General features: G+C 39.2%; 1 protein-coding gene across 3 annotated transcripts in view; it reads right to left on the bottom strand.

Moving 5' to 3' along the window:
- Positions 1–11,767, bottom strand: part of Oseg1 (intraflagellar transport protein Oseg1) — a 540,669-nt gene extending 528,902 nt beyond the window's left edge. For 2 of the 3 annotated variants that reach the window (XM_090387735.1, XM_090387736.1), the window contains exon 1: positions 11,652–11,720. In XM_090387735.1, the coding sequence (XP_090243861.1) occupies positions 11,652–11,710 (59 nt within the window). In that variant the 5' untranslated portion in view covers positions 11,711–11,720. Of the gene's footprint in view, positions 1–11,651 lie in introns of all 3 variants that reach the window. The other variant, XM_090387737.1, reaches the window with a different exon arrangement.
- Between the last annotated feature and the right edge of the window lie 2,170 nt (positions 11,768–13,937).

Raw genomic sequence — 13,937 nt, 5'->3', positions numbered from 1 at the left:
GACTTGATAATCCCATTATATAAAGCTTTTGTTAGACCACACTTGGAATACTGTGGTCAAGTATGGAGACCACACCTAAAGAAAGACATCGAGCTTCTTGAAAGAGTGCAAAGACGGGTAACTCGCCTGGTGAGATCGGCAAAAGGGCGTCCTTATGAAGAAAGACTTCGAATGTGTGGATTGCAGAGTTTGGAAACTAGACACCTTAGAGGAGATTTGATTGAGATGTTTAAGGCTCTCAGAGGCATCAGTAAAATGAATGAGAACGAAATTTTCTAGATTATAAATGATGCTAGAACTAGGGGACATAAATTCAAGTTACGGGGGAAGATATTTAGATTGGACTGCAGGAAGTTTTATTTTAGCCAGCGAGTTATAAATTACTGGAATAAGTTGCCTACATGGGTGGTAGAGGCTGACAGTTTGGGGAAATTCAAAGGTCATCTGGATAGTACCTTCAGGTGAGGGAAATACATAGGATGATAAGTTTAATTTCCTTTTCTTTTATTATTATTTTTTTTTTATCATTGTTTTATTCAGTTTTTTTTTTTTTTTTTAGCTGGTGCAGCATAAGCCATAGGCTTTCTTGCACCATGCAGCCATTACTAATACTAATGGGGAATTTTAACTTCCCAGATATTGAATGGAACTTGTGGGTTGGTCACTTGCACACTAGCAAGATTTTTATGAATTTATTGGATGACTGTTTTCTTCAGCAACATGTCCGAGAGGCAAAGAGAGGGAGTAATAATCTTGATCTGATTATCAGCAGTGAGTCTTCATTCATTAAGAATCTGCAGATAAAGGAACCACTAAGCAGCAGTCATCACAGTGTACTGATGTGGGATTTACTTAAAGATGTAACAACCATCAGGGATAAGGGGCGGAGTTTTTGCTTTCATAAAGGTGACTACAGTGGTCTCAGAGTTTTTAATGAAATTTACCATTTAACTGATAATGTTAAATGGTAAATTCTAAATGAGAGGCCTTCGGGGAATTCATCTTGGCGGGTACTAGGCTTTTCATACCAACTAAGAAATACTGTTCAAGATTTAGGCCTAAATGGATATCAGATGAATTAATGCAGCTCATGGAAGAAAAGAAAAATGCATGGGATGCACAAATTATCAGGCAACACAGAAGCCTATGGCAGATATAAGATATATTCATTTTATTCAACCACATCTGATGTTAGTTATCAAACTCTGCAGTCCACACCTTCTAAGTCATTCTTTGTATGTGCATTGATTTGCCCCCATCACTACTCTGGTCACCCTTTTTTGAACCCTCTCCAGAAGTTATGTCTTTTTAGGTGTGGCATCCAGAGCCAAATATGATATTCCAACTGTGTAACTATCATTTTATATAGATAGATAAAGAATCCTTCTCTTTACTAGCAAAGTTCCTATAAATAATGGATAGTACACCATGTGCCTTCTTAGCCACTGTTTACACTGAATGGAAAATTCATACCAGATTAAATCATAATACTGTCATTTTTATCCTGAAAGCTGATTTTTTTTTTTATTTATTTCCAATGAAAGAGTTTTTTTTTATAAAGCTATAAGATGTTTATCATTATTTCATTTGTTATATATAATAACATTTAAAAGTTATTGAAAATAAATTATATGTTTATTTATTGCTAAAGCCTAATAACACACAAATGGAATCATCATCTTTATTTAGGGGAAGCGATCACAGTATCATATGAGAAGCTCTGATTAAGGTAATTGGTAAAAAAAAAAAAAATTAGAGGTTAAAGTACAACCCTGCCCCACTACATGTTGTATTCTTGCTTAAAAATCAGGAAGTTGAATAAACAGTTATTAGTGTACATTTAATTAGGACTGCTTTCTTTTTTTTTGGATTTAAATGTACTTCTTAGGGAGATGGGCTATATACTTTCCACACCCAATTTTAAAAATTGTAAAGTGAATGTATATTTATATATTAACATTTATACATTTAATTTTCCATTTTTGGCTGCTGCTATATAAGCTTGATTTCTTGCATCATATGCCTCTACTAATGCTAATAATATTAATGAACATTTACAGTGGCAGACAAAAAAACTGCATCACTTGTGAATTTTGCAAATAATGTGTTTTGTGCTGCATTGTGGGTTGCTGAAATGTTTGAAATGCATTTGTTAGATGGGATATATATCTCTGCGAATGAAATCCAATAAAAAGACTCCACCGGATATACCTAATTGTCATAAATATCTTCCCAAAGGGTAAAATGCATAATTAATGGAAACATGCATTTCCATTGAATAAATCTAATGAATAAATCATGACAACCAAACATACATTTTATTGCATTTACGTGTACAAACTGAAATGACAAGTTAACGTAATAGTATTATGTATTGTAAATCAGCAAAATAAATCCTCAATAGTTTATTGTTCCTCCTCAAGCTGCAATTACAGCCTTGCAATGATCTGGCATAGAGTTATTCAACTTCTGGACATACAGTTGCCCAATTTAGTAATACCACACCCTTACAATGCCTCCTGCAGCTGAATCTTACTTGGCTTCTTCTAAGCAATTTTAGCATTAGTAGAGGCATATGATGCAAGAAAGCAAGCTTATGCAGCATCAGCCAAAAAAAAAAAAAACCCTTCCACTTCACCCCTCCGTTCGTTCGAAATACCTGTCCAGCTGAGCCTTAAATTTATTTAGGCTATCAACTTCCACAACAAGGGATGGAAGTCTGTTCTACCAACCAACTACCCGCTGGCTAAAGGTAAATTTCCGCACATCTATCCTACATCTGTCCTTCCTCAATTTGCATTTATGCCTTCTCAGGTGATTATTCTGAGCAAGAGGCGGTATTCCATCAGCACTGAGCATGCTCAAACCATTCAAGGCTTTGTATACCTCTATCAGATCACCTCGCCGGTGCCTAATCTCCAGACACTGTAATTTGCAAAACTTAAGCCTTTCTTGTAAGAGCAACCCTTCGTTCCGTTCACTAACCTTGTTGCCCTTCTCTGTATTCGTTCAAGCAGCTCTACATCCTTCTTGAAATGAGGCCTCCAGACCTGTATACAGTACTCAAGGTGCGGCCTGACCATTGCCTTATACAAGGGAATAATCACCTCTCTATCCCTGCTAGAAAAATTCCTATATATCATTAATAAGACACCATGAGCTACTCTTGCAGCCCATCTGCACTGCTCAGAGAACTTCATATCTGCCTGCACAATTACCCCCAGGTCCTTTTCATTCTCTACCACTGTCAGTGTAATACCACAGAGTTGATACATTGCTCTGGGGTTGCTGTTTCCCATATGTAGTACTTTATATTTGTCAATGTTAAACTTCATTTGCCACCTCTCAGCCCATCTGCTCAACCTTTCCAGATCCTGTTGCAGCAGTGTACTGTCATTAGTGTCATTAACAACCCTGCCAACCTTTGTATCATCTGCAAACTTGGACATTAAGCCTAATATACCATCATAATGCTGGTACATAATGCTATTTAGATGACATTATGTACCAGAAATTTTCAATAGGGTTCAAATCTGCACTGTTGCCGGTCCGGTCCAACACTGTAATGCCAGCATTTCTGAGGTAAGACTGCACCTTAAGGGAGAAAAACGAAGGATAACATTGATGTAAGTATGTTTTCAGCCTTATTAGACAAGAAGACAAACTCATAATTAAATCTAAATAGCATAAAACTTAAAACGTTTCAAATCTCTTATGGCCTGATCCATGTCTTCTCTTCATCACTGGTTTCACGCTTTAATTTCAGCACCTGGGGTACTGTTGACTGGTGGCAGCCAATTTTGCTGTGTGGCAAGGTGCTGAGTCCTGTTTAAAAATCCAGTAGGTTTCTGCATTCACCGTCCCTGTTAATAAACTTAATTCGTACCACCCCTTTACTTGTTATACATCTCCAGACCATCTGATAGGTGGGGAACTTTACAGTCGGTGTTATGCAGTCAGGATGGTATGCCCCCGATTTTTGTCCTCTGACATGTCATCTTTTCCGATGAATTTTGGTTCATCAGAAAAGATGACGGTGCCCTATTGCTCTTTTGTCCATGAAACATGCATTTTACCCCAAGCAAGTCACTTCTTCCTTATATTTTGGGTCAACAAAGGCTTTTTCTTGGGCCGATAGACATGCAGACCACATTCTGAAAGCAGTCTTTGGATAGTTTGTGCACTTGTTTCAATGCCTAAGGCCATCTTAAAGTCCAGTTTTAGATCAGGAGCACTATCATGGCGATTACGAAGGCATGGCCATTGCAAATCTCTTATAGCCTGACCCATGTCTTCTTTTCACATCACTGGTTTTACACTTTAATTTCAGCACCTGGGATACTGTTGACTGATGGCAGCCTATTTTTATCAGCGACAGCATGCATAGAAAGCCATTCCTGGGAAAGAGCAACAGCTACACTTTTTTTTTCTTGGTGTCAACTAAACATATGCAGTCATGCTTACACTGCCACAAAACAGAATAATGAGAATGTATACCCTTCCAATGACATATTTATAGAAACATCTGATGCAATATCTTGCAATTACTGTCTGATGCAATAGAAGCATTATCTGACACAATACTTTGCTTTGCGACAAACAAAATGACTGTAATTAAACAATATCTTATATGTTTCACTACAAATGTTATTTTTTTAAGGTGATGCAGTTTTTTTGTCCCCCTCTGTATATTAAAAAAAAAAAAAATACAATTATTTGGTAAATCTGCATTTAATGTCTTCAAATATGAGCACTCATTTGCTCATGTCCATAAACAGATATGCTTAAAGCACAAGGTAAAATTTCAATTAAAACAATTAAGTTATTTTCTGAATTTCACTTGTAGTAGAAACAGAGAAAGAGAGAGAGATCACTTTTGCTGCCTGGCTTCTGGCTGTTATCAGTGTTATTTTCCTTTTTTTTTTTTTTTTTTTTCCTCTCTTAACTTGCATTACCCCAGGGGCTCACATCTGGTGAGTATGGACTTGGCACATCCAGGGTCCTAAGCTGGATATCATCATTCTTCTCTCTTTTGGTGATTGCCTCCTACTTCTCTCTCACTCTCAGGGTACTCAAATTTTTTTGGCTGGTGCAACAAAAGCCTTGTTACACCAGCCAAATTATTATTATTATTATTATAATAATATTAATTGTAGAAGAAAATAATTTAACGTTAATTTATTAATCAGTAAGAACAAATACAATTTCCTGTAATATAACACTTTTTTCCCCCTGGATGTTGAGACATTCGTTTTTATTTGTGGAGCTTTTCCTTCAAAACATAACATATAGTAGTAGTAGTGACATGTGATGCAAGAAAGCAAGCATATGAACTTATGCAGCATCAGCCAAAAAAAAATTACAAAACAATCCCCTCTAAATATTTGTCCAGTTCCTCCTTAAATTTATTTAACCTATCAACTTCCACAACGACAGATGGAAGTTTGTTCCAGCAATTAACCACCCGCTGGCTAAAGGTAAATTTCCGCACATCTATTCTACATCTGTGCTTCCTCAATTTCAATTTATGCCCCCTTAGGTTCGTAATCTGAACAAGTGGAAGAATCCCATCAGAATTCAAAGTGCTCAACCCATTGTTTCAATGCCTAGGGCAATCTCAAAGTCCAGTTTTAGTTCAGGAGCACTAGCATTGCGATTACGAAGGCATAGCCTTCGTAATCGCAATGTAATCGTAATTCGTAATCGTAATCCTTAGCCTTCGTAATCGTAATTACGAAGGCTAAGGATTAATGATTAATCGTAATTACGATTAATCATTAATCGTAATCCTTAGCCTTGAAATTACGATAGCCTTCGTAATCGTAATTTCAAATATCAATCTTCGGAAGGCATAATCACTCTCTTATGGACTGATCCATGTCTTCTCTTCACATCACAGGTTTCACGCTTTAATTTCAGCACCTCATACACCTCAATCAGATCACCTCGCAGGTGCCTAGTCTCCAGCTGCTGCAATTTGCAGAACTTAAGCCTCTCCTGGTAAGAGGACCCCCTTCATTCCTCTCACCAATCTTGTTGCCCTTCTCTGCACACGCTCAAGCAAATCTACATCCTTGCCAAAATGAGGCCTCCAGACCTGCACGCGGTACCCAAGACATGGCGATTACGAAGGCATAGCCGTTTCAAATATCGATCTTGGGAAGGCATAGTCACTCTCTTATGGCCTGATCCATGTCTTCTCTTCCCATCAACAGTTTCACGCTTTAATTTCAGCACCTCATACACCTCAATCAGATCACCTCGCAGGTGCCTAGTCTCCAGCTGCTGCAATTTGCAGAACTTAAGCCTCTCCTGGTAAGAGGACCCCTTCATTCCTCTCACCAATCTTGTTGCCCTTCTCTGTACATGCTAAAGCAAATCTACATCCTTCCTAAAATGAGGCCTCCAGACCTGCACGCAGTACCCAGAACAATCACCTCCTTTTCCCTGCTAACAAAATTCCTGTATACCATTGACAACATCCCATGACCTGGCCTGGCAGCCTGTCTGCATTTCTCAGAAAACTTCATATCTGACTGCACAATTACTCCCAGATCTTTTTCATTTTCTACCTCCTTAAGTGTAGTACCACACGGTATGTTTCTCTGGGCTTACTTCTACCCATATGCAGTACTTTGCATTTTTCAATGTTAAACTTCAGTTGCCACTTCTCAGCCCATCTGCCCAAATTTTCTAGATCCTGTTGCAGTAACACACTGCCATTACTGTCATTAACAACCCTGCCAACCTTTGTATCGTCTGCAAACTTGGATACTAAGCCTGATATATCTTCATCAATATCACTGATAAATATACAAAACAACAGTGGACCCAACACCGAAACCTGTGGGACTCCATTAATAACATTAGTCCACAAAGAGCAGCACCCACTGATTACCACCCTCTGTCTTCTCCCACTCAACCATCCTTTTATCCCTTGTATCAACTTACCCTTAATACCATTCTGCTCCAATTTGTACAGTAGTCTTCCATGTGCAACAGTGTCAAAAGTTTTCCTGAAATCCAAGAATATGATATCAAAATTATTTTTTGCATCCAGCTCCTTTGTAACCACATCATAATAACCAATCAAATTTGTCAGACAAGACTTTCCCTTAACAAACCCATGCTGTCTGAATTATTGCTGCAGTCTTGTCTAGATGATCCTGCAATGCATCTTTAACAAGTGACTCCATTACTTTACCCAGAACAGAAGTTAAACTAACTGGTCTGTAATTACTCGTGTCACCCTTCGATCCCCCTTTGTGAACCGGGGACACATTTGCACATCTCCAGTCCATGGGGACCTCCCGTGAGTCCAAGGATGCGCTCATAATTATGGCTAAGGGTTTGCTTACTTCCTTTAATATAACTGGATAGATCCCATCCACCCCAGGTGCCTTTCTTATGTTTAACTTCAACAATTTCTCCCCCACTTTGTTCTCAGTTATTACAAAATCATTAAGCACCCTGTTACAATTTGATAACCTTGTGGCATTTTCAAACCTTGATAACTCATGTCTGAATGTAGATGCAAAATACTCATTTAGTTTGTTTTCTATCTGAGCAGGATCATCAACAGTTGAATCATCGATGTCCATCAATAAGAAAAACAGTATATTTGTTATTCTTGAACGAATTGTAATGAATCAAAAATTGGGTATTACACCGTAGAAAGATTTAGCATTAGCATTAGTAGAGGCATTTGATACAAGAAAGCAAGCTTATGCAGCATCAGCCAAAAAAAAAAAAAAAAACCCACTTCCACTTCACCCCTCTGTTCGTTCAAAATACCTGTCCAGCTGAGCCTTAAACTTATTTAGGCTATCAACCTCCACCACAAGGGATGGAAGTCTGTTCCACCAACCAACCACCCGCTGGCTAAAGGCAAATTTCCGCACGTCTATCCTACATCTGTCTTTCCTCAATTTGAATTTATGCCCTCTCAGGTGATTTTTCTGAGCTAGAGGAAGAATCCCATCAGCATTGAGCATGCTTAAACCATTCAAGGCTTTATACACCTCTATCAGATCACCTCGCTGGTGCCGAGTCTCCAGACACTGTAATTTGCAAAACTTAAGCCTTTCTTCGTAAGAGCACCCCTTTGTTCCATTCACTAATCTTGTTGCCCTTCTCTGTACTCGTTCCAGCAGCTCTACATCCTTCTTGAAATGAGGCCTCCAGACCTGTATACCGTACTCTAGGTGTGGCCTAACCATCGCCTTATACAATGGAATGATCACCTCCTTATCCCTGCTGGAAAAATTCCTGTATATCATTGACAATACTCCATGAGCTACTCTTGCAGCCCGTCTGCACTGCTCAGAGAACTTCATATCTGCCTGCACAACCACCCCCAAGTCCCTTTCATTCTCTACCACTGTCAGTGTAGTACCACAGAGTTGATACGTTGCTCTGGGGTTGCTGTTTCCCATGTGTAGTACTTTACATTTGTCAATGTTAAACTTCATTTGCCACCTCTCAGCCCATCTGCTCAACCTTTCCAGATCCTGTTGCAGCAGCATAGTGTCCGTAGTGTCCTTGACAACCCTACCAACCTTTGTATCGTCTGCAAACTTGGACATTAAGCCGGATATACCATCATCAATATCATTTATAAATACAGAAAACAATAATGGACCCAACACTGAGCCCTGAGGGACTCCACTAATAACATCAGTCCACGATGAGCAGTGTCCATTGATTACCACTCTCTGTCTTCTCCCCCTCAACCACCCCTTTATCCATAGCAGCAATTTGCCTCCAATGTCACACTGCTCCAATTTGTGTAGCAGTCTTCCATGTGCAACAGTATCAAAAGCATTTCTAAGATCCAAGTATATAATATCAAAGTTATTCCTTGCATCCAGTTCTTTTGTGACTGCATCATAGTATCCAATCAAGTTGGTCAGGCAAGACTTCCCCTTAACAAAACCATGCTGTGTCTGAGCTATAACTGAAGTCTTGTCTAAATGATCCTGCAGTGCTTCTTTAAGCAGTGCCTCCATTAATTTTCCTGGAACAGAAGTTAAGCTTACAGGTCTATAATTACTTGTGTCAGCCTTTGATCCTCCTTTGTGAATTGGGGTCACATTTGCACATTTCCAGTCTATGGGTACCTCCCCTGAGTCCAAGGAAGCTCTCATAATTATGGCTAAGGGTTTGCTTACTTCCTTTGCTGCCTCCTTTAATATAACTGGATAGATCCCATCCACCCCGGGTGCCTTTCTTGTGTTTATCTTCAACAGTTTCTCCTCCACTTTACTCCTAGTTATTTCAAGATTCTGTAGCTTACTGCTAGAGTTGAATACACCTCTGGCATTCCCCTCGCTGAATAACTCCTCATGTGTGAATGTCGATGCAAAATATTCATTTAGTTTGTTGGCTACCTGAGCAGGATCATCAACACTTGACCCATCAATATCAAGTGGACCAATCTGATTCATCCCCTTCCTTCTAGAGTTTACATAAGTAAAGAACTCTTTGCTATTTTTCTTTGCATCCCTTGCCAAGGATTTCTCGTAATCTGCCTTCGCCTGCCTAACCTCCTTTGTAACTTGGTTGCATATCAACTTGTATCTATCATAGGCTTCTGTGTCATGTGTTAATTTGTATGTACCCCATGCATTTTTCTTCTCTGCCATATGCCTCATTAGTTCATCTGACATCCATTTTGGCCTAAACCTTGAACAATATTTCTTAGTTGGTATGTAAAGCCTAGTAGCTTCCAAGATAAGTTCTTTGAATGCTTCCCATTTTGAATTTGCTGTTGGTAACATCATCAGTTGGTCCCACTGTATAGAATTTAAATACTGTCTCAGTCCATCGTAGTTGCCTTTACGGAAGCAATAACCCTTCCCTTTACCCCTAATGGTAGTTACCTCTTTGAGTAAATCCCACTTCAGCACACTGTGATCACTGCCACCTAGTGGTTCATTTATCTGCAGATTCTTAATGCATGAAGAATCACTGCTGATAATCAAATCAAGAGTATTACTCCCTCTAGTTGCCTCCCGAACATGCTGATGTAGAAAACAATCATCCAATAAATCCACAAAAGCCCTGCTAGTGTGTGAGTAACCAGCCCCCAAATTCCAGTCCCCAAATTTAAGGGGTAGAATTTTTTTCAGCCTGGACTGTACTTGTTAACAGGAGAGATTGCTTCTACAGGGATGGGATACACTTAAATAGAAAGGGTGCAAGAATATTTGCTGATGCTATCGAGGCAGTGTTAGGTGGGTCGGAAAACTGCTAGTTTGGGGGGAGACAAAGACCAATAGATTGACAGTAGCCACTGGCAGAGGGTAAAAAAGAGATTCTTGCACTGCTTCTATTAGAATGAGCAGAAGCCTGAAAAACAAGATGCATGGTATTTCAGAGACTGCTGGGAGCCATTGCGGTACAAGTAAACACATGGGTTGTGTTAGGGTAGCTAAGAATAGAAACAGGTGCAGGTATACTTGCGTGTACACCAATGCTAGGAGTTTAGTAAATAAATTTGATGAATTTGAGGTATTGCTCAAAACATCGAAGGCAGATATTGTTGGGATATCAGAGACGTGGTGTCACACAGATATAAGGGATGCAGAACTGCAATTTGGGGAGTACAACGTCTACAGAAAGGATAGACAGGATAGGAAGGGGGGAGGGGTTATGCTATTAGTTAAGAAACACATAAAAACCAAGGAAGTGAAGCAAGTCGACATCGCTGAACAGTGCAGTGTGGAGTCAGTTTGGTGTGACATAAACATTGGGAGATCAAAATTGAGAGTAGGAGTGTGCTATAGGCCTAATGACTCTGATGAGTATAATAAGGAACTGTACAGGGAAATAGAGTGGGCCAGTAAATCATTTTTCTCAACCTATGTTTTATTCTTTATGAATTTACTATTACTTGACTTGAAAAATGGAGAAAAATGTGTATAGATATCGGTGTCTTTCACATCGCAACACCTATTTCCAAAAAGGTGATACACGTTATTTTCGACTCTCAAAATATTATATAATGTACATATCATAAACTGCGCATGTTATGTTATTATAATTTTTTTTTTTTTTTAAAGCACTGATTTTTACACTCAAACTCCCAGGGCCACGCAAAGGTACTTGGGGACTCAGATGCAAACTGGGTTAAGGTGCCTCGTTTATTTATGTTGAGATTTAAGGCTCGCTCGATTGGGACCTCATACGTCGTGGGCCCTGGTGCGAAGCATCCAATGCATCCCCATTTGCACGGCCCTGCAAAACTGTTATACTGCCACCCTGGTACTATCACTTATATAGATCCTCATTAATATGCAAACTTCGGCGTTTTTTAATTCGAATAAACTATAATAAATCCAAATGCAACAAGGAATAATATTATAAGAGCTTAAAATCATCTATTAAATATTTCTATAGACACAATAGATAGCTCTTAAACAAAAACTACAAAAGCAGTGTAAAGGCATCATTTCCACTGTATCTCATATCGTGATCATCCTCCACGTATTGCACTACCTCGAATAAGTAACGCTTCTCTATTAGAAGACTATTGTTACTGTTAATACGAGAATAAAAAAAAAAAATATTGAGAACCGCTGTTTAAAAGCACTAATCAATAAACGAACTAAACATTTTACAGTTGTTTAAGAATATTTAAGAAGCAATACCACTGTTGCGTATTATCCCTATCTCGCACTTTGTCCTCCCAAGCTGGTACAGAACGCATATTTTTAAGTGAGAAGGAATGTCCCGCTATCTTCTTATCAATCAATGCAATTGTTCTTCGGCTACTGCGAAAACAAAATTCAACAAGGAACGGATAATCGAAACATTATTATAGACAAGTGTAATATAGCCTGTCACCCTCACTAAATTCACGGTTTGAAGTCATTTTAGGGCTGTGTATATTGAAATAAAAAGATTTTAAAATAGCATTTCACGATGCATACTATAAATGTTTAAAAAAAAAAAAAAAAAAAAAAACAACAGTCACCTTCATCAGTTTCGGCAGAAAGCGAGAGATAATGGCAAATTCGCAATGTAGGGTTGCTAGAACGAGTACAAAGAAGGGCAACAAGATTGATGAGGAGAACAAAGGGGTGTTCTTACAAAGAAAAACGAGGTTCTACAAATTGCAGTGCCTGGAGAGTAGGCAACTGCGATAAGATCTGATATAAGGCCTTGAATGGGTTGGGCATGGTGAATGCTGATCGGATTTTTCCTCTTTCTCAGATTAAGAACTGGAGGGGGGGGGTACAAATTCAAACTGAGAAAAGACAGTTGTAGAATAGATCTGGGGAAATTTGCCTTTAGCCAGGGGGTGGTTGATTGGTGGAATAGGCTTCCATCTTTTGTTGTGGAAGTTCGTAATAGTAATAGAGATAGTAGTAATAGTAATCGTGGCATGTCATGCAAGAAAGCAAGCGTATGAGCTTGTGTAGCATCAGCCGAAAAAAAAAAAAAATTCCCACAACCATTCTCTCTAAATGTTTGTCCAGTTCCTCCTTAAATTTATTAAACTATCAACTTCCACGATGACAGATGGAAGTTTTTTCCAGGCTAAACCACCCGCTGGCTAAAGGCAAATTTCAGCACATCTATTCTACAGCTGTCTTTCCTCAATTTGAATTTATGCCCCCTTAGGTTCGTAATCTGAACAAGTGGCAGAATCCACCTCAATCAGATCACCTCGAAGGTGCCTAGTCTCCAGAGGCCGCAATTTGCATTACTTAAGCTTCTCAATTTGCATTACTTAAGCTTCTCAATTTGCATTACTTAAGCTTAAGGGGATTCCCTTCATTCCCCACACAAATCTTATTGTCCTTCTCTGTACACATTCAAGCAAATCTACATCCTTACTAAAATGAGGCCTCCATACCAGTACGCAGTACTCACGGCGTGGCCTCAATCAGATCGCCTTATACAGAGGGACAATCACCTATTTTTCCCTGCTAGAAAAATTCTTTTATATCGTTGACAAAACCCCATGACCTGTTCTGGCAACCTGTCTGCATTGCTCAGAAAAATATATACTGACTGCACAATTACTCTCAGGTCCTTTTCATTTTTTACCGCCCTAAGTGCAAGACCACACAGTTGGTACGTCCCTCTTCGGTTATTGCTACCCCTATGCAGTATTTTGCATATGTAAAGGTTAAACTTCAGTCGCCACTTCTCAGCCCATTTGCCCAACGTATCTAAACCTAGTTGGAGTAGCATACTTTCTTTACTGTCGTTAACAATCCTGCCAACCTTTGTATCTTAGAATTAGCATTAGCATTAGAAAAGGCACATGATGCAAGAAAGCAAGCTTATATAGCATCAGTCAGAAACAAAACACCGTATTTCAGCCATCCACTCGCTATAATGTTTATCAAGTTCTGCCTTGAATCTATTTAAGCTATCAGCTTCTACAACGACAGGTAAAATTTGGTCAACCAATCAACCACCCGTTGGCTAAAGGCAAACTTCCGCACATCTCTCCGACAACTTTCTTACCTCAATTTGAATTTATGCAATCTCAGGCGATTATTCTGTGCAAGAGGAAGAATCCGATCAGCATTGAGCATGCTCAAACCATGCAAGGCCTTATACACCTCAATCAGATCACCTCACAGGTGCCTAGTCTCCAGAACCTGTAATTTGCAAAACTTAAGCCTTTCTTTGTAAGAGCAACACTTTGTTCCATGCACTAATCTTTTTGCTAATCTTCTCTGTACTCTTCCAACAGCTCTACATCCTTCTTAAAATGAGGCCTCCACACCTGTATACAGTACTCAAGGTTTGGCCTAACCAGTGCCTTATACAAGGGAATAAACACCTCCTTATCCCCGCTAGAAAAATTCCTGTATATCGTTGAGAAGACACCATGAGCTACTTTCGCAGACCGTCTGCACTGCTCAGAAAACTTCATATCTGCCTGCACAATTACCCACACGCCCTGTTCAAACTCA

This window comes from Mastigoproctus giganteus, chromosome 13 (genome assembly GCF_048544385.1).
Source record: "Mastigoproctus giganteus isolate SK-2022 chromosome 13, ASM4854438v1, whole genome shotgun sequence".
In the NCBI taxonomy this organism is placed as follows: Eukaryota; Metazoa; Arthropoda; class Arachnida; order Uropygi; family Thelyphonidae; genus Mastigoproctus; species Mastigoproctus giganteus.
Note: the sequence above shows the minus strand (reverse complement) of the source record. Positions and strands in the feature narration are given on the sequence as shown.